The sequence below is a fragment of the Carcharodon carcharias genome, chromosome 21 (assembly GCF_017639515.1).
Source record: "Carcharodon carcharias isolate sCarCar2 chromosome 21, sCarCar2.pri, whole genome shotgun sequence".
Classification (NCBI taxonomy): Eukaryota; Metazoa; Chordata; class Chondrichthyes; order Lamniformes; family Lamnidae; genus Carcharodon; species Carcharodon carcharias.
Genome location: NC_054487.1, coordinates 25,123,814 through 25,148,153, shown reverse-complemented (window position 1 = coordinate 25,148,153; position 24,340 = coordinate 25,123,814). Strand labels below are relative to the sequence as shown.

At 40.9% G+C, this 24,340-nt stretch overlaps 1 protein-coding gene across 5 annotated transcripts in view; it reads right to left on the bottom strand.

The window, feature by feature from the left end:
* The window catches only part of si:dkey-82f1.1 (DENN domain-containing protein 2A), a 112,371-nt gene that overhangs the window by 18,432 nt on the left and 69,599 nt on the right, over positions 1–24,340 (bottom strand). For 4 of the 5 annotated variants that reach the window (XM_041216188.1, XM_041216189.1, XM_041216191.1 and 1 more), the window contains 11 exons: positions 22,253–22,404; positions 20,106–20,248; positions 18,982–19,182; positions 18,568–18,661; positions 17,038–17,088; positions 13,468–13,655; positions 12,262–12,371; positions 10,909–10,978; positions 10,709–10,786; positions 8,640–8,780; positions 3,337–3,485 (listed from right to left, as the gene is read on the bottom strand). In XM_041216188.1, the coding sequence (XP_041072122.1) occupies positions 3,337–3,485; positions 8,640–8,780; positions 10,709–10,786; positions 10,909–10,978; positions 12,262–12,371; positions 13,468–13,655; positions 17,038–17,088; positions 18,568–18,661; positions 18,982–19,182; positions 20,106–20,248; positions 22,253–22,404 (1,377 nt within the window). The remainder of the gene's footprint in view (positions 1–3,336; positions 3,486–8,639; positions 8,781–10,708; positions 10,787–10,908; positions 10,979–12,261; positions 12,372–13,467; positions 13,656–17,037; positions 17,089–18,567; positions 18,662–18,981; positions 19,183–20,105; positions 20,249–22,252; positions 22,405–24,340) is intronic. The other variant, XM_041216190.1, reaches the window with a different exon arrangement.

Here is a 24,340-nt window from a genome sequence, read left to right as displayed (position 1 = left end):
ACCCATTTGAAATGAACCCAACTGGACAGCGAGTTCTCGTTGGAGCCCTGAAGAGGTTTCCATAGTGATGCAAAAGAAACAGATATAACAGCATTCCTTCCAGACTCTCTAAGAACTAAATTGAGGCTGGAATGTCTGACACATCAATGATTATCACACAGAGCAATATAACCAACTACCAGACTTTTAAAGGATCTGGAGCTTATAAGGAATTTGTAATACTTGTTTAGTGTTTAAACAATACAGTGTTTAAAGAAGTAGAAAAAATATTAGGAATAAAATGTACAATTAAAACTTAAATTTCTGTAAATTTGCTTTAATTGGTTAAAAAACACAATTCTTCTTCATCTCGGAACACAAATCTCCGTCCATGAATATTCTGGAAGCTGACATTTTTCTAAAGTGTCTATAACGTAACAAGCATAAATAAGGGCACCATAAAACCATGGGTGGGGAATAGGCATGACAGGAGGGCTCATTACATCCATCAACAATGCATTCGAATTCAAAAATTAATTTACAAACTGAGATGGGGAATCATTTGCTGGACGGAAATGGTAAAAAACAAAACATTTGCACACAACTCCCTTTCAGACCCTCCAAGGTGAAACTAAATTCATCTCGTTTTATTCTTCCTGGCACTTACAAGGATCAAATGGTTCATTGGAAATCAGTGATTTTTAAATCTCGGCTTTGCTGCACTGTTTCCCATTCTGGAGTTGGGAGATAGATCATTGGTGGTTCTGGATACAATGCTCTCTCCACATTGGCTACTAGTGATATGCATGGTTGACAGAAGCTGACTTGCTAGCCGGTTGAATTAGCCCGTATTTCCTTCCACCGTTAAAAAGTAAATGATTCAGGAATACCTCCAACCTATTAGCTTCCAACCAAGTTGATCAAATTCATTCTGATGGTGTGACAGATTGGAGTGGCAAATAAAGTAGAGATTACCCAATGTCAGCCAGTGACTAACACGATGACCTAATCAAAGGGTCAAATGGTCTCACAAACCACCAAAGTAAATTATGTTTTTTGAAAATGGACTCCAAAATTCAGTTGGTCATCCAGTGACAGTTATAAGGACAATGAAATGTTTTAGCCATCAGATATTTTAAGAGCTCTGATGTCACAAACACCATTCTGCTCTTATCATGTGAAATAAGATTACCCAAATCATTTTCTCAAGGCAGGATTTCACAATTTGAATTCTAAGCTGTAATACTAGGTCAAGTTAGTGATTTACAGACCCACTCACTGCCCTTCACATATTCCTACTTTTGCTGGTGTTGTTTGTTTTAATTAAACAGGATTTTCCTCAGTGCCACACCGGCCACTTGAAGAATAATGGGATGAGACTTCCACTCTCCTGGTCATATTAACATTCGCTCCTCACTAGTCTCTGGGGCAAATTCTAAAATTCTAGACAACTCTAAACAAGCCCCAGTCACTGGGAGTTCAGGGTGACCCTAAAGCCTGAAGTAGCTTAAAGGGTTACAGCCAGTCATAAACAACCATCTATTCACTGCAAACCCAGAGGTTTGATGGTTGGAAATAATACACAGATCTGCTCAGGGAATAGAGTACCTATCTCTTTCTCTCTTTTACAGATGCAGACGCCAAAGTGTTCCTACAGAAGACTGTTTGGCACTGACTGGTTGAGGATTAAAGAGAGCAGCAGTGAATAAGTAGGTGGTCACCAGGGCAATCAGTGCCAATTCTAGTATTTGAAACACCATTACTCAATACCACAAAAATGTTTAATGACATTACCAAATCAAGAGAAGACTTCATCTTCTACAAATGGATTGTACTAAACATACCTGCTACTATCCAGATAATTAACAACATTATGGTTTTGGAGTGACAAGTCATGATGACAATGTCCTGCCACTTACAACAGTCTGCCTCTCACTGGTTAAAATACTCATGAGAGTGCAAGTGCCCTTTACACCCTCAGTTTCCACCTTGCAAATGTTCCTTCATTCATAGCATTCTATGCAATCACATGGATCAGAACTGTTTGGTCATTCAGTTTTTAGTATTCTCATTACAAGTTTCATGCAGCCACTTGGCTTTTATTGCATCTCATGACTTATTGAAACTATTTTGGCTCTTTTGTTTTTCTTTTTGTGAAACCAACCAAGTGATTACAACTGGAAACAATCTCAGTGACTTATCTCCATCTTCTCTTTCACTATGGCGAGAAAGGATTGGAACTTGGGAAGAGAAGCACGTCAAGGAATCATACAGAGTTGAGAGGTGGCAGATACCAGTGCTAGATTTGGGTGATGTTCTGCTGTTCCCTTTCTCACCTTATTATACCTTGTAATATCCATCAGCGAACTATCTCAAAATCTTTATCATGTGAACTCTGATCCTTAACAACCCAGTCTAACCTTTCTCTCTTCTAGTTGCCAGAGGAGGAAGGAGAACTGGACCCCTTTACTTCAGCTCCTTTCAGCACTCCATTGCACCACTGAACATCATTCTCTCCATCTGCACCCCAGAAATATCCAACCAGAAACATAGGGTGATGGAGACAGCACAAGTGGGAAGGAGGAAGAATCATGATAATCAGGAGATCTTGACCCTGAGGGGAAGAACCTGGAGACCCATAACTCACGGATCCTCAACTTTTAAAATAAAAACATTTCTATAATGCAAAGGACATGTGCAGGTAACTGCAGCATGTCGTGGGTCAATTGTAGGAATCCACTACTGGAATCCATTACCTGCATTTGTGATCCCCCTGATGGATCACTTTGGAGCAGCACAGTTCACCCTGGTGCCTCTCGCAAACTCATGGACATATGCAGGGAGTGCCCATGATAGAGAGGCCCATAGACCATCTGCGGTTTGCCATGTACACTCTCATGGCTGCCATAGAAGCTTGATGGGAGGGGCTAATTCCTTCCAATCTCCAAGCGACTGGGGCTAGGATACAACAAGTATCGCATGGGATTTCACAGATCTCATATCTAGTTTGCTTGTCCACACATCAGTGGCCAAGAAGAAGTAATGACCACAAGGCTGTCCCTTAGGATAGCAACACGTGCAAGGTCTCCCCAGAAGCCTCTTCAGATTCCTGTAGCTACCATTTACATACGCATGATGACTAATATACACGTTTTGTATAAATGACATATCTACTGTCCCTTCTATATCAGATAGTATACATTATAGCAGGTGTGATCTGGGTGCATTTAGGATAATTATCATAAGGTGATGGGACAGCTGCTTTCAGCTGGCCACAGAATCTCCAGTAGTTCCTCACTGGTTTTTTTTTTGGCCTACCATAATTCATTGTAAATGACAGCAATGACTATTAGTCACCTGAGTTTATCTGCTGTGAAAATCACCCTCCTTTCTAGTAGAAGAGAAGCAAAGACTTTAATCAGCTGGCGGACGGTCAGGGACAAAAAGAGACACTCAAAGTCCACGTGCTCCAAACGAGAGTCCAAGGGCCTGCATAGCTGGATCACCTGCAGAAGAAGACACTTGTCAAACCATTAAATCAGAAGTAAAGATATCACCAACTATAAATAGCCAATGGGTGGAATCGCCCATGTCCGCTGGCATCGGACGTGTTCAGTGGTGTGAGCGGACAATATGGTGAGAAGACCAAAAATCAGTTTCACGACGTTGTGAAACCAGTTTGCAATCGTCCACTCAGCCTGTCGATGGTCGGTCGCATTTCCTACCATCGGTCATCGGGAACCTCATTGTAATACATCTGCATACCGTTATAAGGCTAGCCCGCTGCACGTCCCCCTACACTGAAGTGTTTCACAACTGCACATAAGTGATGTGCACCTGCTGAGCTGCACTTCGCTCAGGACTTCGAGGTTTGTTTGCCTACCTTTTTTCGGGCAGTACTTCAGTGCCAGGCTTCGCAGCCAGCACCATATCACTTTTAGGGAGGCTCATGGGCAGGTCTCTATCTACCAGACCAGCCATAAGGCAGGGATGGCTTTGTACGGCTGCAGGGCTAGGGCTAGGGTTAGGGCTTGCTTGGGGAAGGGGGAGAAGAGACCTCAGGCAAGGGGAGAGGATGCAGGGTAATGACTGCACTGAGGAAGGGGGGTATCCCAGGGATTGTGAGGGGGAACAAGATGATGAGGGCTGAGGAGGCAGTGCAGATGAGGCCAGATGATGATATGAGGGTGTGTGAAAGGGTGATGTCCCTTAAGCTGGCAGTGAGTGAGATGCCAGTGAATGTGTGATGGGCTTGAGTGTGAGAGGTTAGAGTGATGAGATGGTCGCCTTACCCTGGCAGCATGGATGAGATCATTCATCCTCTATCGGTATTGGATGGTCAACCTCTTCTGTGCAGCACTGGCCCTGATCACCACTGTCATCGCCTACCAAGCCAGAGTGGTAATGTTGTTGCCCCTCCTGCAGCCAGACCGGGGGTACAGGACATCATGGCAGGCCTCCACAGCGTCCAAAAGGCGCTCATGGGACATTTCACTAAACCTGGGGGCTGCAGTCTTCTTGCCTTTTGGGGCCTTGTCTTATTTGCAGCAGTCCTGGGCTGGAAGCACCGAGGGGTGTGCCATATTTTAATTGTGGAAGCTGGCGTGATGAGGTGACAATGTGGCAGGCGAATCGGAGCCTGCATGCCATCAAAATGGCGTGTTTCCCAGGAATGCATAATTAATGTGGTGGGTTTGGGACAATATGTCGTGAGAAGCCACCATTGCGTTGTTTTACCTGCCCACAGTGCAAATCTGAGAGGAATCTACCCATTATTTGGCAGGTTCTTTTTATGGAAAAGCTATGAATAACCTTGCTCCAAATCTTAGCAAATATATTTCATGTAATATATAATATGACATATCATAGAAGATATGAAGGGAGGCATGCTAGAATTGTACAGAACATTCAGTAAGAGTACAGTTAGAGTACTATGTACAGCTCTGATCACCACATTACAGGATTTGATCATACCAGGCAGGGTACAGAGAAGTATTGTGAGGATGTTGTAGGACCAGTGAATTTTAGCTGTGAGCGTAGGTTGGGGTTGTTTTCTTTGGAACAGAGGAGGCTGAGGGGAATTATAATTGAACTGTATAAAATTACTAGGGAGTTAGATAGTGTGGATGTAAATAACTATTTCTCTTAGCAGAAAGATCGATAACCAAGAATCATAGACTGGATAGATATTTTTCAATTGGCACAGCACAATGGGCCAAATGGCCTCATTCTGTGCTATAAATTTCTGTGATTCTATCTGTTCAGAAAACTATCATCTCTTTTTACCAGGGATAGGAAGGTGGATTGCCAGCCACGTCACCGTTATTATATCTATGCAGTTCAAACAGTTTCTGCAAGTAACTTTGTGCTTTGACAGCATCTTTATTTAAACTCTGATAATAATTAAGAATTTGTCAGTGGATGCAAAGAGCAAAGCAATACAGAACATGTCACTTCTCAAATCCTCACATGTGACTTCAAAACAGAAAATTAGTATATTTCTGGGTCCTGTGTTGCATAGTAAAAATATGTTAAAGTTACTCAGCTTTAAGAAATTTTTATTGCATTGTCCCAGAGTGATGTATGTACAGAATGTATAGAAACAAGGTATAGAGTCTCTTATCAAGTCAACAGATGAGTCTCAGATGCTATGGGTGCACTATGAGAAGGGCCCAATCCTAAACACATATATGTAACTACATATATCACGCTGGAAGGCAAATGAGGTGGATAGATGCCTTGCATGCTGGGTGCTTGACAACCAGATCTCACAATCTCACAGCCACATTTTCATTCAAACTGACCTGGCAGATGACACAGGGGTGCAAAAGGGTTAAGGCTAAGGCATCGCTTCATGACTATGACTAATGAAAACCTACTCAGTGGAAATGGACAGCATTATTTTTATTATTGAGTAACCTAAATGAAGACAAACGTCCTTAGTGCAGAACACCACAAGAGGTTAAAAAGAATAAAGGAGAAGATGAGATAAATCCACAAGTAATATTTCGATAATGTTAACTTGAGCTTTAAAAACCTATAAAAGGAAGGCAGAAAGGAATTCTGCAGTTCTGAGACTTGAAGAAAGTCAGAGTTACTCAGTAGGTATCAACACTGTGAGGATTTAGGGAAGAGAAAGTTCAGAACATTGCTGAACAGATACACAAATACTGTTTATGGCAATTGTTGGAATCATATCTCTAGAGGCTGAATTTTTCTTTTACAAGTTAGAAGCACTTGGCATTAACTGTACATCTGGATGCTAACCTGGGATTTATTTTTTATTTAAAAAGGTCATAAGTTCACCTTGGAACTGTCAACAAGCAGGCCTTTTCCAAGAAATCACCTGAGCTATTTGGTACTTGAGAAGAAGCTGATGGTTTGTTTTGAACTGCAAAATTAATGAAAAGCTGGAAGACAAAAAGGCAATCAAATGGCAGAGGCAAACCTTAAGTTTGAATTTGCTGCTTTGCTTTCAGTCTAGTTGGGGAACAAGCTGAGGGAAGAAGGATACCTTAACTGGCTCCCTCTCTCTACCTTGTCTGAAATTGTATGTGGCTGTCAATTTGTAGCCAGAGAACCCTCATCTGAGTGTAACTAGTCTACACTTGAACCTGCAAAGCTGAGACCAGTTGGTGAGAACTGCTAGACATCCACCGGGACCAGCACGAGGCCTTCACATGAGGGAACTCCAGGGCGATAGCGTCAAGACCCTGTGCACTTTATCCTATATTTTATAATGCTCATCTCTAAAGCCCATCTCTGCAGAGAGACTCTATCTGTTCACCCTTTGTTTGTCTGTTCATGCGCTGGGGGAATTCTTTAGGAAGAGAGAGATAGGTATACTTCCCGATTACAATTGTGTGATAACTTGTTAAGAGTTTTGTTTTAAAATAAATTAATCATTGAGTTTTTTGAAAGAAACCTGGTCAGAGTCTCTTTTCTTCTGGATACCAGAAGTATAGGTACACAATCGGCCATTTCAGTGAGAAAATTAAACCTTTAAATTAATGGTACAGCCTGCGAAGTAGTGGGGCTTGATAATTAGCGTACTCCTCCCATTCCAGTCATAACACAACAGACAAAAAAGTCTGGGCATTAGAGAAACAAAGGCTGAGAGAAAGGTGAGAGAGAGAGAAATTTATATCAGATAATAAGTGTTTTTTTGCATCCTCTCCAGGAGTCTATGAAGATGCTCTAAAGGGATTTGGGCAAACTTTGCTTTGCAGAGAGTTAAGAGTTTTTGTGGGGCACAAAGTGCTTTTCACAAAAAAATTAAGCACTTTATTGGAAGCAACTTTTAATAAGAGAGATGAAGGAGTTTAATTTGAAATCAGAGTAGGTAATGAGGCATAAAATGTCAATAAATAAAAAAAGGACCAAGGATTCCAGTGCCAAAGTGAAGATGTTGTTGCTGCTGGTTGGACTTAGTGTAACACACCGTTAAAATCGAAGAGTAACTTGGTGAGTGGAATGTTCAAGCCAGGAGACATTGTTCTATACCAAACAGCTTGCTAGGGACCTAATAGGTTACCTGAGATACTGCTTCTCCAGACTCAGGAGATAGGTGGTGTCAGCAGGCAATGATCTGCTGAGAATATGGACTCTAAATCTTTTCATTTTGTTTTCTGTAAAAACTTCCAATGGGTTTCAAACTTGAAAGAAAATATCAGTTCAGAAAAAAGTGTAAATTTTCTTCGGTACACAATAAGGAAATGTAGGGAATAACATTTTATATTTCTTGCACAATTCTACATTTCAATAAAAAAAAATGAAGAAAGCATGGAGGAAAATGCCATGTTAAAAAGGAAACATGATGGGATGAAATTGGACATTGGTGGAGACACAAAGCAGGTGGTATTTCATTGGCTGCCCAATACTCACCCTGCCTGATATTCAATTCAATTGAATTGAAATTGGATGCATCATACAACAGGCGGATTTAAAAGATTTAAAAGATTATCATACAACAGGCGGAGCTTGGCCTAAATAGCCAAGTGGTTATGGTACTGGGTTTGGAACCCCAAGATCAAGAGTTCAAATCTCACAATGGCAAACTATGAAACAATGTAACTTCATCTGAAACAGATGGAAGCAGGTTTACTCAAAAGAGTATCAAGAATTCAAATCTCACAACGGCAAACTATGAAACGATGTAACTTCATCTGAATACAGATGGAAACGTGTTTGTCGCTTGGCCTAAATAGCCAAGTGGTTATGGTACTGGGTTTGTAACCCCAAAATCAAGAGTTCAAATCTCACAATGGCAAACTATGAAACAATGTAACTTCATCTGAAAAACAGATGGAAACGGGTTTGTACTCGAAAGAGATACAACAGGTGGAGCTTGGCCTAACTAGCCAAGTGGTTATGGTACTGGGTTTGTAACCCCAAGATCAAGAGTTCAAATCTCACAATGGCAAACCATGAAACAATGTAACTTCATCTGAAACAGATGGAAACGGGTTTATACTCGAAAGAGTTACACAACTGCAGGTACAAGGTAATAATATACAACAGGCGGCAAAAGCCAGCCTACCTGTGTTCCACCCCTGTCCAATTTCAATCCCCATATTTTTGTTTCTGTTCTTGTGTACATTAGGAAAATACAAAGCCTAAAATATACCCAACATCAGGAAGGGTTTGAGATTTTCCCTTACCTCATTCCCTGATCCTGGAAGGAAGTTCCTCACAGTGATGGTTCGCCCTGGAGCAGGGAATGGAGCTTCCATGATGCTTCTCATGAATGGCTGAACAAGAGCAGGGGAAATCACTCGCCGCTTCTCCACCTCATCCAGGATCTGCAGTACGGCAGCAAACAACAGAAACAGATTAGTCTTTGTCTCACTGAGGGAAAATAAAGCCATACTGGACTGAACAGTCGTGGGCATAACTTTGAAAGAAGGACAAAAAGCTGTAACTTTCTGTCAAACATTCCATGGTTGTAGCACCTCATATTTATTGCTTTGAAATCCAGGCCCTCTGTGATAAGGGTATTTAATATTTATTCTAATATTAACTCTAATATTTATTTTCTGGTGAAAAAGTAAGTTCTGTAAACACACTGCCGCAAATGACACAGGCACAAATAGACTGAATTACTCAAGATAGCTGTAAAAGACTATAAACAATTACATCATAAAAGACTAAATATAGTTCAAAATGTAACTGCTCTATTGTGACTGTAAGAAAAAGCTCACTCTAATGCCATTGAGTTGACATTTACACTTGTATGACCATTTGGGAGGCAAGGATTAAGCTGGATGAAAGAGGATACAAGGGGTTAAAAGCCAAATACTGCAGATGCTGGAAATCTGAAACAGAAACAAAAATTGCTGGAAAAACTCAGCAGGTCTGACAGCATTTGTGGAAAGCAAGACAGAGTTAACATTTAGAGTCTGAATGACTCTTCATCAGAACTTAACAAGGGGTTAATTTGCCTCACCGATTGGTTTCATTCAATCCAATTAGATTAGCTATCCAATCAACAATGGGTAGGTAGTCAGAGTTGCATTGAGCAATGAATATTTGGAATGAATCACAATGGGCGCTGGTAGTTAGGTTGGAGGGAGCAGAGGTCCTTACAATATTATACCCTTTCACTTCTTACTCAAATAAGTAGGAAATACACAAGGACAGGCAGGGAAGGCTTCTGATTAATACACAACCATAATAGTCCTCATTGTCTGCAGTATCATGAAGCAGACATACTACAAGAGAGACTCACTGGGCAGAATTTTGCTCTTGGTGGACATGCGGGCCCCACCGGCTCAGCGGCGGGCAGACAGCCAATCCCTGCCACCGAAATGGGGCCCCCCGCCATTTTGGATGGGCAGACCAATTAAGGCCCACCCAGCAGCCTGTCCGACAGGAAACGCTATGCACTTCCTGTATGGGGAGCGGGGGGGAACCCCAGCTGGCAAAGTGCGCTCTTTCACACATGCGCACGAAACAGCACACTGCTCCCGGAGACTAAGTGCTGTCTCAGGGAGATTAGTGACAGTATATAAAACTTAAAAAATAGAAAAATAAAAATATTATTAACATGTCCCCCTCATGGGACAATGTCACACGAGGTGGGACATGTTAGTAAATATCACAACATTTATTAAAGCTTTTAAAAAGGAACATGAAACCTCATCCCGTTAGTGGCTGAGGTTTCATGTATTATCAGAAGCCCGCTGGGGCTCCTGGCCTGCCTGCCAACCCTAAGGTCCTTAATGGCCTCAATTGGCCTTTGACAGGTTGGCGGGCGGACAGCTGATTTCGCCGTCCGCCCGCCTTCCTGAAAATTTAAAGGGACTGGGATGATGTCGGGGGTTCCTCCCGACGTCAACCCACGTCATTTTCCCCAATGAGTGGGCCCCGCCCCCAAATCGTCGACGGGAAAATTCTGGCCACTGTGTTCACTTTACCAGAAAGTATGCTCACAATGGGTAGCTCAGAAAATAGGTTTATAGGAAACCTAGAAAAACTGTTCTTGGATTGATGTTGAGATAATAGAATTCCTCAGGTACTTTTAAAGCACTAGTGTGAGAAGGATCAACACAAGTCATTTCACAAAGTTTCCAATGGTACACTGGTGCTTTTGCACTGATTTTCAGATGAGTGGGGAGCAGAATAACCAAGCACCAAACTCCAACAACAAGACGTTGATTCAATTATTTAATCTACAGACTCAGTTATTTCACCTAGCCAGTTCCTGACGAACATTGATCTGTAACTGTACCTTGGAGAAGAGGTTAAAACAGCCTAGCCGGCTGACGATACAGTAAACCTCAGGCAAACGTTTCCCCTTCCCTGTGGGCTAAAAGGAAGAAGAGAAGATGAAACTTTTAATCTGTCATAAATCTGTCTCATTGTCATTACAGAAGGGACTGGATTTAAAGATCATTTTAATTTTTAATAAGGTTTTAAAGGTAATCCTACCAGTAAGCGCCGGCAATACCCAAATCGTCTGCTCCCATCTTCTCCAGTCAGAACAAAAGAAAAAGTTTCACTGTTACAGTGGAAGACAAGGAATATTTATTAGAATACTCTGTGCTATTGCAAACCATAGCCCTGGAAAAAACTCAAGCAAAGTGAAAAGGGGTGAGGAGCTTTACAACAAGTACTGCAACTGATGTGAAGGGGCACTTGGGTTTTAATGGACTCCAGCATGTATGGCACCATGATAGAAATGGAACAACCAACACACTTTGTTCAAAGCTTCATTTCCAGTTGAGAAATCAGGTAAAATGTCTAATTTAACATACTATAAAACATCTTCAAAGCAGTATACACGCTATGACCAATAAAATGCAGTTTCATGTGAAACCATATGTCAACCAAATAGGCTAGGAATAAGCCCAGTGGCAGCACACCTGCCTCAGAGAGTCAGAAGGTTATTGGTTCAAGCAATCCTCAAGACACTTGTGCACATCATCTAAGCTGACACTTCAGTGTAGTACTGAGGGTGTGCTGCACCATCAGGGGTGATATCTTTCAGATGAATTGCTAAACTGAGGCCTTGCCTGCTCTCAAATAATATAAAAGATCACATGGTACTGTTTAAAGAGGCACAGCGGAGTTCTTCTGCTGTTCTCCAACACTGATTCTTTAAGCAACACCACAAATTGTCTAGTCATTTATCTCATTGCCATTTTTGAGAATTTGCAGTGTGCAACTTGGTTGCACTGTTTGCCTACATTACAACAGCGACTACACTTCAATAGTACTTTATTGGCCATGAAGTGCTTTGGGATGTTCCGAGGACATGAAAGGTGCTATCCAGCACAAGTACAAACACAAAGATCCAATTATTTCCATCCATATTGTAAAATTCTACAGTCCAGCAGGTTTATAATACACAATCCTCTTCACAAGATACCCAGTGCATCTCACATACATTTAGCCCACACTATTTAATTCTCCATATTGCTGTTTTGTACCATGCATTGTTCAAGTGATCTATGCAGGTCAATGAGGACCAGGCAGATGCAAATTTGTAATAAATAATCACTTTACAAAAGTTGGGGAAACTCATTAAACTCAAAGCAGATGAACATGCAAACTTTATCAGGCATCAGCCTTAACCACACACCCACCCCCAGCCATCCACCTGTCCAGAAGTTGAACAGAGGTTTGATTGAGCATAACCTGTTAAAATACATACAAAAACAAAAAGTGCTGGAAAAACTCAGCAGGTCTGACTCAATCTGTGGAGAGAAAGGCAGGGTTAATGTTTCAAGTCTGTATGACTCTGCAGAGTTACAGCTTGCCTTTACATGTTAAAATACATACCTGGCAAATTCAGAAACGGGAACCCAGTCTCTGGCATCAGGGAAACAGAACTGTGGGATGACTTTTAACTGATCTTCTGTTTCTCGCATGAACTTGAATGGTTTGTCCAACTGAACCACAGGAAAAAAGATCATATTACTCACCATGCTATGTTCAGACCTTTCACACTATACAACATGATGCACATACACTGTTTAATATCATAATTCAAATACATATGTACACTGCAATCATCAGGCTTTACATTCCATATCATGTGTCATGTTTTACACTACATCTCTCACTATAAAATACACCCTCACTCCTAACTCTTCCTGACCCTGGGGAATATTATATCGGCTTTTGGAAAACACAAATCAATATCACAACTCCAGTACCATAAAATTACTAAACAGTCAGAAATTAGATCAATGAACACAAACCAGAAAATCTAGCCATAAATGTTCATTTTTCCAACAGCATGAATTCAGAGGTAAGGAATTTCTGACACAGCATTTAAGTTTCTAGGGAGTACTTCTTGTTCAAAGTGCATCAGTGTTGAAGGTATGTAAGAAGTTCAAAGTGTTGAAGGTACGTAATAAGAAGTATCTTTAGTGTTTTACAAAATAGCTAGTCATGCCATTTTGGATTTCCTTGCCTCTAAAACCACTCCAGTGATGTCATAGACACAAATCAGTCTCACCTGTGCCTGTCATTTTAGAACCACAACTGCTGATCAGCCTGGGAGCCAACTTAGAGATGCCCAGCTCTGGGATAAAATGGTGCTGGCAAAGCAAGCAGCATTCCCAATAGATAACCTGATTTTGTATTGTCAGGCGCTTTCAGATCAGCTCCCAGACTGCAGTGAAGTTACAGGTCTCTAAAATAAACAGGACCATTCAGGAATGCCATCTCTTGAATACATTAGGAGGAAAGGAAGCCAGAAATGATGGATGTTTGCTGCAGAAGAAAATTAAGTAAGTACTTTTACAGTTATATATTTTAAGAGACAATGGGAGTACTTGAAAGAAATGAAACTTCCTCAAACTTTCCTTCTTTTCTTAATGGTGGATGTGTTGAGTCAGTGACTACTCTCCCCCACTTTCTATCATCACATCAGAAATTCCAGGAATTTTTTTTCAAAGCTGTAAACTGTTCAATATCCCAACCCATTGGAGCAGAGGGAGAAACGATCTCTTCTTTCTCTAAAGTTCAGCATCTTCTTACCTTCAGGGGGAACTGTTGGGTAACCTCAGGAACGTACACACTGGTTCCCTTCTTCATATGGAGAGCAACCACTACAAAGAATTCAAATAATTGCCACTCCTGCAACTCGATGAGATCCCTCTCCAAAGTCCGATAGCGACCCCTTTGTTTCAGCATGGACTTGACCAACACAAGTCGTTGGCTGTGAGCTATGGGTGGCGGAGGAGATGGGAATTAATTTAATTGAATCCAAATGTATTAATTAATAATCAGTCTTAGTAATTGAAATGAAATATCAGTCAATATTTAAAAGACTGCATCTAATTACCTTGTTTAAACTCAACTACAGCGTTGCAGGTGTAAACCCACTACTGAAAGGTAAGGGAGTTTGACTGTTTAGTTTACTAACCTTGGCCAGATTTTTAAGTCACTGAGATTTAACAAACTCATGAGAATAGACATTCCTGTATCCACCAACAACCCTGGAACTGACGAGAAGCTGCATAACGAAGTTCGCTGATTCAAGTTTAGACTCAGGAGCATAAGAATTTCTTGTGCCGGATCATTAACGTCAGCCACTGAAAGATCTGCCCCACTCCCCTCCAAAAATAGAGGTTTCTGAAATGTGGAAGCTAAGATGTATGCTTAAAATTCCAGATACAAATCATAAGACAAATGATGAGGTGCTTGAAATTGCAAGTGCAAAATGAACTCTAAAAAGTGACATCCAGAAAAGGAAATGTCTGAAAAACTGCACAGATCTCTTCTACAGGTCAAAGTGGGGGTCAGTAGAAAAAAAAAGTGGTCAAACAAGGCGTAGTTGAATCCAACTACTTCACAGGGCGGTTGCAGACAAGCCGCACTGTACATGTCAGGATGTCGCAAGATAGATGAACATGACATACCATGACAGCAAATCTCCTGGTAGCAGTAGCTACAAGCAGCAGTAGCAGAAGACTGATACCTAGTTTAAAATCTTTAGTTACCAAGATAGACGTGGAGAACTTTTTTACTCTTGAAAACCAAAGTTGATATGTATAAGGTGTTTAGAATACTTAAGGGAATAAATGGTGTGCAAGTACATTTGGATAGGCTAGATAAGTTAACAAGAACTGGGGACATGGATAATGTCAGAGGGATTTACTAGAATCATATCAGGGATGAGGGACTTCAGTTATGTAGAGACCGGATAAGCTGTGTTGAGGTCCTTAGAGTGGAGAAGGTTGAGAGCGGATTTCATAGAGGTGTTAAAAATCATGAACAGTTCAGAGTGTAACTAAGAAAAAATTGTTTCCAGTGGCAGAAGGTGTAGAGGATACAGATTTAAGGTGAATGGCAAAAGAGCAAGAGGTGACATGAGAAAATATTGGGCAAAATTTTTAGCTCAACGGGCACGTGCCGGACTGAGCATAAAATGATGCACGATGACACTGGGCGAGCGTCCCGACATCGTGCAACATTTCAATGGGTGGGCACACGCTGGAGTCAGCACCGTGCCCACCATCAATTAAAAGGCCTATTAAGGCCATTAAAAAGGTAATTAAAAGAGATTTTTCACTGCCCATACAACCTTACGGTTGGCAGGCAAGCAAAAAGGCCAAGCAGCCTTTGCACCTTTTAGGAAACCTCATCCATGGGCGGGATGAGGTTTCCAAAAGCTAATAAAAATAAAATTAAAATTTTAAAATTTAATTAGTAACATGTCCCTGCTCATATGACAGGGTCAAATGAGGGGACATGTTTTTCAGCATTTATAAAATCTTTATTTTTTTTTAAATCTGTTCATCGCCCTGAGGCAGCACTCAGCTAATGATTCTGAAGCACAAGGAGGCACTGGCGTTAGTGCAATGAGTCCGTATCGACTACTGGCCTAGCTCCATGTCTTCCAGCAAATTTCATCTTTACTCAAGAAAGGAGGGAGACAGAAAGCAGGAAACTATAGGTCAGTTAGCCTAACATCTGTCATAGAGAAATTGCTAGAATTTATTATTAAGGAGGTTATAGCAGGATACTTAGAAAATCATAATGGGATCGGGCAGAGTCAACACGGTTTTGTGAGTGGGAAATTGTGTTTAACTAATTCAACAGAGTTCTTTGAGGAAGTAACAAGCAAGGTGGATAAAGGGGAACCTGTAGATGTGATGTACCTGGATTTCCAAAAGGCATTTGACAAGGTGCCACATCAAAGGCTGCTACACAAAATAGGGTAACATATTAGCACGGATAGAGGATTAGTTAGCTAATAGGAAGCAGAAAGTAGGGGATAAATGGCTCCATTTTAGGTTGGCAAGCTGTAACTAGTGGAGTGCCACATGGATCAGTGTTGGGGCCTCAACTATTTACAATCTATATCAATGACATGGACGAGGGAACCAAATGTATGGTTGCTAAATTTGCTGATGGCACCAGGATAGGTAGGAAAGTAAGTTGTCAAGAGGCAGTAAAGAGTCCACAAAGGGATACAGATAGGTTGTGACTGGGCAAATGGAGTATAATGTGGGAAAATGTGAATTTGTCTACTTTAGCAGGGAGAAGAGCTGTACACTATTTAAATAGAGAGAGATTGCAGAACTCGGTGATACAGAGGGACTCGAGTGTCCTGGTACATGAATCACAAAAAGTTATTCACAGAATCTTAACGGCACAGAAGGAGGCCATTCAGCCCATCGTGTCTGCACCATCTTTCCAAATGAGCATTTTGACCTAGTGCCATTGCCCTGCCTTTTCTCTGTACCCCTGCACATGATATTGTGCAGGTACAGCAAGTGATTAGGAAGCCATATGGAATGTTGGCATTTATTGTAAGGGGAACGGAATATAACAGTAGTGAAGTTTTACTGCAGCTGAAAAGGGCTGGAGTACATCTGGAGTACTTTGTACAGTTTTGGTCTCCCTATTTGTAAAAGGATATAATTGCACTAGAGAAGGTTCACTTGACTCATTCCTGGGATGAAGGACTTATGAAGAAAGGCTGAACAGGTTGGGTCTTTACCCATTGGAGTTTAGAAGAATGAGAGGTGATCTTGTTGAAACATTAGAGCTTGAGGGGACTTGATAGGGTAGATTGTTTCTCCTGTGGAGGAGACTAGAACTAGGGGACAGTTTAAAAATAAGAGGTCTCCTTTTTAAGACAGGGGTGAGGAGGATTTTTTTTCTCTCAGAGGGTCATTAGACTGTGGAATTCTCTTCCCCAGGAAGCAATGGAGGCTGGGTCATTGAATATATTCAAGGCTGAGTTAGATTTTTGAGTCAAGGGTTATGGGGGCAGACAGGAAAGTGGAGCTGAGATCTTATCAAACAGCAGAGGAGGCTCGGAGGGTCGAATGGTCTATATCTGCTCCTAAGTCCTATGTTCTATAAATTATAGGGGCAACAAAACAAGGACAGTGATCTAGTAAAATTTCCTCTTTTCTCCCTCTATCCTGATCTTGACACCCTGGGCAAAGATAAAGAAACTGTACCCCTATAATCACCAATTTGTTACTCGACATTCTCTCCATTTCCCAGGCAAAAGGTTTTACAGGAAGACTGAAAATATATTTAGTAGAATAAATTATGATTAACAGATAATTTGCACAGGAACTTGCTTACCTTTAAGTTTCTCTTCAGTCTCGCTGTCAGTTTCACTGTTTTCATCTGTAACTGAATCGACATAAGTCTTGTTAAGGAATGTTTTTTGCTACATTGCTGATTTGTAACTAAGGCAATATTAGCAAGATTGTTATAAATTTCAAGTCTAGATTTAATATTTTCTTAGTCTCAGCAGCACCAGCTTCTCCCCTCAGCAGAGGCTACCTCCCAAACAATCAGGAGTTTATCTTAATTGCCTAATATCTTGCTAACTCTTTGATAGCACTTGGGAGTGAAAAGAACAAAACCCTTTGTTATACGAACTGGATTCTGTAATCTTGAGTATTTCTCCCACCTTCCAAAAGGTGGCCTGATTAAAACATTTATGCGAGGTGAAGCCATGTACAATCAACAAGAAGGTTTAATTTGTAAACCATACAAAGGTGGTGATTATTGTTTATTTTGTAATGTTCCATGTATTAAGAAAAATAACAAAATATGCTTCATTGGCCCATTAGTGGGTTAGATATAACTTTTCTGAACAGTGGTTCCTCTAGACCTGACCGGCAAGAGTGTGTTCTTAGAAACCAAATTCGGCTGGGTTCCAACATAGGAGGAATTCCAACACCTAATCTGTGACAAAAACAGAATTACCTGGAAAAACTCAGCAGGTCTGGCAGCATCGGCGAAGAAGAAAAGAGTTGACGTTTCGAGTCCTCATGACCCTTCAACAGAACTGATCTTTCTTTACAAGGAGAGGGAAATATAAGCTGGCTTAAGGTGGGGGCGGGGGGAGAGAGAGAAGTGGAGGGGGGGTGTTAGGATAGGAGCAGATCATCAAAAGATGGCACAGACAAAAGAACAAAAGAACACAGAGGTGTTGAAGTTGGTGATATTATCTAAACGAATGTGTTAATTAAGAATGGATGGTAGGGCACTCAAGGTATAGCTCTAGTGGGGGTGGGGGAGCATAAAAGATTTAAAAATAATGGAAATAGGTGGGAAAAGAAAAATCTATATAAATTATTGGAAAAAAAAGGAAGGGGGAAGAAACAGAAAGGGGTTGGGGATGGAGGAGGGTCTTTTGTTTGTGACATCTTTTGATGATCTGCTCCTATCCTAACACCCACCCCCCCCTCCACTCCCCCCCTCCCCCCACCTTAAACCAGCTTATATTTCCCTCTCCTTGTAAAGAAAGATCAGTTCTGTTGAAGGGTCATGAGGACTCGAAACGTCAACTCTTTTCTTCTCCGCCGATGCTGCCAGACCTGCTGAGTTTTTCCAGGTAATTCTGTTTTTGTTTTGGATTTCCAGCATCTGCAGTTTTTTGTTTTTACCTAATCTGTGAATTGTCTCAATGTCTATCAATGACTCAAGGTGAAGTGTATTGCAGGTGTCACCACTTCACAAAACGGTTCCTCTCGCTCTAAAGCTACATCTACCAGCATTTGACTGACCTGTGGGTTTAATCACCTTATGAGCTAACAATAAACACTGTTCAATAACATTATGCTCAACCATAGACTGGTACCAAATACACAAAAATAGTACCTCTTCCTGTGCTGGTTTCCGAAGACTGAGTGATCCTCTTCACTTTCTTTTTGCCCCTCCTGGCCTCATAGATTGCATTAATTTTCAACACCACCTGCATTAGACAACAGTGAGGAATCAATGATGATCTAAGGTTAAGGGATTAATATTGCTGCACATTAATTGCTGCTCTGTGTTCAAACAGATTTCAGGACATTTCATTTGGGCTCAGTTCAACTTGTTGCACAGTGGCTGTGGGCATTTTTGGAAGGTATTCTATCACCCTTGATAAGGTTGGCTACCCTGTCCCAATCTCTGCTGAGCTGCAATTGGTTTGTTATATTTTTTTTTTCACTGACTGCAGGAAGGTCAGGTGATTATTAACCCTGGCCCTCAAATTAATTAAAAGAGCATCTTCTGTGAGCAGAAACATACCTTAGGAATCTTTTTTCTTCTCTTTAATAATTGCGAATCTCCTGCCAGGCTCAACGTGTCATCTGGACTGCTGGGGGTGGATGGCGGACTGGCTTTTGGTGGTGAGCTTATCCCATCTTTATTGATTTTTCTCAGGTCCAACAATTTGAAACTCCTCCTCTCTGAGGAATGCCGAAAGAGGGAGGGCGTCTTCACTGGAAGCTGTGAAGACAGAATAGATCTCCAGAGTAACCTTCACAAGTACAGTAGCATGAACAGAGCTGACCAGATTACCACTGACCCATTATAGAGTAAAGAGTTAACATCAGATGTATACATGATGCTGATGTAATAATGATGTCAGGTCACATGACTGAGTAGTGCAAGATCTTGGAGAGCAGAAGCTCTTACCATGTGTGGAGGTCCAAATGTGTAAATACTTGCTGTAAATAAATAGTTCTGGTTAAAAGATGATGGACTCGAGCAGCATAATTTTGGGAGTCGAGACAATCCCCAAACCCTGTCTAAACCCTACCCCACAAAAAAAACAACCAGCATTACAGCAGAAATACAAGATGCCTAGAATTAGTGGTTCCAGTATTGGACCATTCTGACCAAATCCTGCCAAAACAGAATTGAAGTAATGATGTTCAGGTAGTTCTAGAAGTTAGGCTGTATTTTAACACATTCAAACCTTTACCAGATATGCACAACAAAATATGAGTGAAGTCCTGAACATTCACTTAACTCTAATGTTAAAGCCTCCCAATAAAAGCAATCTAGTTCAGCATGAACATTGAACTCTCAAAGGGTCTCTAGCTCTGGTTACACAGTACTGGATTTCTATGCAAAATACCAAAATTCAAATACCAGTCTTAACTGTCAATGTATCATGATTCATTTTATTGGTCAATTTTCACATGATGTCCTTCGGTCTACTGAATGAAGTATTTAGTTACAACAGAACACTCTTCTTTGCCAGGGTACACAGGAAAAGCAGGCTAGACCCATCAGTCTGCAAAAGCCCAACACCTATCAAGGCAACTATGTAATGGAATTGGGCAGTTTCTACAACAAATGGGCAATTCGCTTTGCCAGATTCCTGCCCAAGTGGTAAAGATGAAAATCTACCCCATTCCCATTACCTTTGTAGGAGTCTCAGGCCTTATTTCTGATGGAGACCCTGGTTTTGGAGTGGACCCAGCTGATGAAGGACGAACTTGGACACACTGTTTCCCCTGCCTGTCGGCAGATTCTATATCTTCATAAGGGTTTTCCTTGGGGATGTCTGCAATATCAATAGAAATAATACCAGTAAATATATTAACATTTACCCTTCTCGTAACTCTTTCAGAAGTTTGATCCTTCTTTCCCTTCAAACTACCATCCTCTGGGCTCTTACGTTTATACTTTCCAAAGTTCTGGCCATTGTTATTCACTTGCAAATTACGTCTAAGAAAAAAGTTTTGGTGCTATATCACTGCAGTTTTACATCGTCCAGCTCAGCTCAGCTCTTCATATTGCAAAGTTTCCTATGTTGCAAATGACCAAAGGCATTAATTTCTACAGGGGCTTTCCTGATTCACCATCATAATTTCAGGAGAAGATCCATAGGAACCCTGGAGCAAAGTTGTAGATGTAATTTCTTCAGATTTATTTATTGCAATTGGTCAGGAGGACGCTGTGGAAATTCTGTATTCCCCAAGCTGCCTTTCGTTTTGCAATTTGACTATAAATTCTAAAATAAAACCAAATATTACATAAAAATCAGCACAGAATGAATGTTTCTAAAATGATACAAGGTGCTTGGCCCTATAACCACACATTCCTCTTATTATTTAACTATCCACCTCAGTAATCTACATTACAGCCTGGTGTACTTGAACTATTGTTTTGCAAAATGTACCACTGCCTCCGGCTATCAAACGTTTTCTCTACTCCCTCCTTCCAAGTCCTGAAGAAGTCTCAGACAGTGGAGCAGAAGGAAGAATCTACAACTTAAGGTGTCCTGTCACTCTTACACTTGCAAGCACCAACTGAAAAGCTGACACCCTACAACATTTATAGTGACTGAAGATCAAGCTCATGTCCTAGCCCTACCTTAGAGGACAGAAGTGATAAATTTCATTGTTCAGATTTGTGGTATATCTACGGCAAAAGATATAAAGTCATTAGCATTGGAAAAGAGTGCTCATCATGCAGTAAATACAGCTGATTGGCTGCTATTACAGATGCAACCTACTGCAGCCAGAAATGGCCAGAGGTATAAACAATGAGGGCCGCAGTGGCTTTGACAGCTACAGGTAAGGATGCACATGACCTAGTGCTGGGCTGCAATTGATATTGCAGCAGATGATGGAGCTCTATGACTACCTCCGCACACACTGCTCCTTGGTGAACTGCAGGGAAGAGCTCTGGGTCTGTATGCTCATGTGAGGTATGACCTTCTGTGAGCTCCCCTCCTCCCTCTGAAGCTACAGCTCCCTAGGTTCTAGCCTGCTCCTCCTTCTCACCCAACTCTTCCAGCTGCAATGGCGGTTAAAAGTTCCAAACCCATTGAAATCAATCAGAAATTTTCCAGATCCTATGTCAAAAACTTTCTGCTGATCACCAAACTCATTTCCACAAATAATTATTGTTCATTCCAGCACCAAAAATGCCCAAAAAACTCAAAAGCAGCACAGTAGCAGTCTAAGTAAACTAACTAGTAATTTATCTGACAGCAACTGACGATGCCTTTAAATATCACTAGAAATGACATCTTCTAGGCTGTTCACACTTTGACTGATTTAGAATTGATGGCTGTAATATCAGAGCTGTTGAAAACAGCTAAAATAAACAGGGGATCCTAATTAGCATTATTTAAATAGGGGGATGTGCTGGATGCCTAGAAAAGCCCCGATTCAAAATAACATGGGCTCATTCTGTGTGTGAAGCTGTTTGTAACCCATTGCATCTTAAAAGCTTACCTGGAGGCAAAATAGGTGTTCAAATTGAAAGTAATCTCCAATTCTGCCTGTCTAAAATGAACATTCCTATTGTATGAATTATTTTATTTTAAATCATAAGCTTAACTTAACATTGTGGCCACTGACGCCAGCGCGTTCTGATTCTGACTTGCCCTATCAATTGCTGATTATGATTTGATATCTTGATGACTTGACTGTCTTTTCTCTCATAGGTTTCTTGCCCATTTTTTCTATATATCAATTCAATATGTCTAGGCTCATATTAGAAATCAGGCTGACAAACTGCATATCAGAGAATTTGGTACCCAATTCCTGAGCCTTACCCAGGATATCTTCATATATGTTCTCTTCTGATAAAGTGTAGTTCAGTGCTAACTTCGACTGGGCATACCAATCCACTTGTCCATTTCTGCAGAAATTGGGAGTTTGCAGCCTCTGAAAGTCTTTTACATCTTCAAACTCAAAGGATTTCCGACTGTGTCAATGAAAACAGATGACAGCTTTAATTCACATTTTTGGTTAATGCATCACGCCCTGAAACTACTAATTATATACACTTCTTTTGCATTTCACCATCTCTATTTGTCTTTAAAAAAGGTGAATGTTGTGCTCAATCAAAATGAGGGATGTAATGCTTTCCAACTTAGGCATTTAATGGTAGTATCAAACAATCCCGGATTAGATATAGCAAGGGGTGAATACTCGTGAGTTAGACACAGGATGAAATTGATGAAGTAACAGAGAGGGTTGATGAGCATAGTGCAATTGGTGTTTTCCATAGGGACTTTCAAAAGGAATATGGCAAAATACCACATATAAACTTGTTACCAAAATTCAAGCCATGAACCTAAAGGAATATTAGCAATAATGGATACAAAATTGGCTAAGGAGCAGAAAGCAGACAGTAACGGCAAATGGTCGTTTTTCAGACTGGAGGGGAGTATACAGTGATGATCGCTGGGATTTGGCATTAGGACCACTACTCTTTCGATATGTATAAACGATCTGTGCACATAGAAGGCTCAATTTCAATTTCAAAGTTTGTAGATGACCCAAAAAAAAAACTCAGAATTGTAGTAAACAATGACAAGGATAGTTACAGACTTCAGGAGAACATGGTCTGGTGAAATGGGCAGCCACACAGCAAATTAAATTTAACACAGAGAATTCTATGATTTTATAAAAATGTGCAGTGATACATTTTGATAGGAAAATTGAGCAGAGGCAATACAAATAAATGGTACAATGTGAAGAAACAAACAGAGAGACCTGGAGATATATGTACAGAATCTCTGAAGGCAGGACATGTTGAGATGGCTGTCGAAAAAGCATATGGAGTCATGGGCTTTATAAACAGAAGCAGCGAGTGAAATAAGCGAAGAGGTTATGCTAAACCTTTATAAAACACTGGTTAGGCTTCAGCTTAAGTATTGTGCTCAATTCTGGGCATCAAACTTGAGAACAATGTCAAGGCCATAGGGAGAGAGCAAAATACGTTTGTTAGAAGGGTACTAGGAATATAGGACTTCAATTATTTGAAGAAGCTATAGTTGGTGTCCTTAAAGCAGAGAAAATTAAGGGGAGAGGTGTTCTTAGAGTTGTTCAAAATTATTAAGGGTTTGATAGAGTAAATAAGGAGAAACTGATTCCAGAAGCAATAGGATCAGTAACTAGAGCACGCAATTTTAAGGTGGCTAAAGAACCAGAGGCAACATAAGGAAACTGTTTTTTTGTACAGCAAGTTGTTATGATCTGGAATGCACTCACTGAAAGGGTGGTGGAAGCAGATTCAGTGGTAACTTTCCAAAGGAAATTGGATAAATACTTGAATGGAAAATAAAGCAGGATTACAGAGAAAGAGGAGGAGTGGGGCTAGTTAGATAGCTTTGCCAAAGAGCCAGCACAGGCAAAATGGGATAAATAACCTCATTCTGTGCTGTATCATTCCAAGATTCTATGAAATTCCCTCAATGTTGTGTTGTTAAGTATTGTCAATTCAGTTTATCATGCATTAGATACAAAGTAACACTCCCTCTTCTCTGCTCAACAGGGCTTAGGCCCAACTCAAAAGTTCGACCCACTATACAAGTGCAACGTATCTACTTACCAGACTTATTATCATGTAGGACTTTTAAACAAAAACACAACTCTTTTTAAACTTATTTTTCTGTGGAATGTGAGCATCGCTGACAAATCAGCATTGGTTGCTCATCTCTAATTGCTCTCAAGAAGGTGGTGGTGAGCTGCCTTCTTAGAACACTGAAGGAACCTGGCCTCTCACTGAACCTTTTCTCAACAGCACCACACCTGAAATCAGGAGTGCAATACGTGGAGGAATTGAAGCAGGAACTTCAGCTTGCCACTATGCAGCACTATCTGCAGGGGCTCCAATGTTCTGCTCACATTATTTT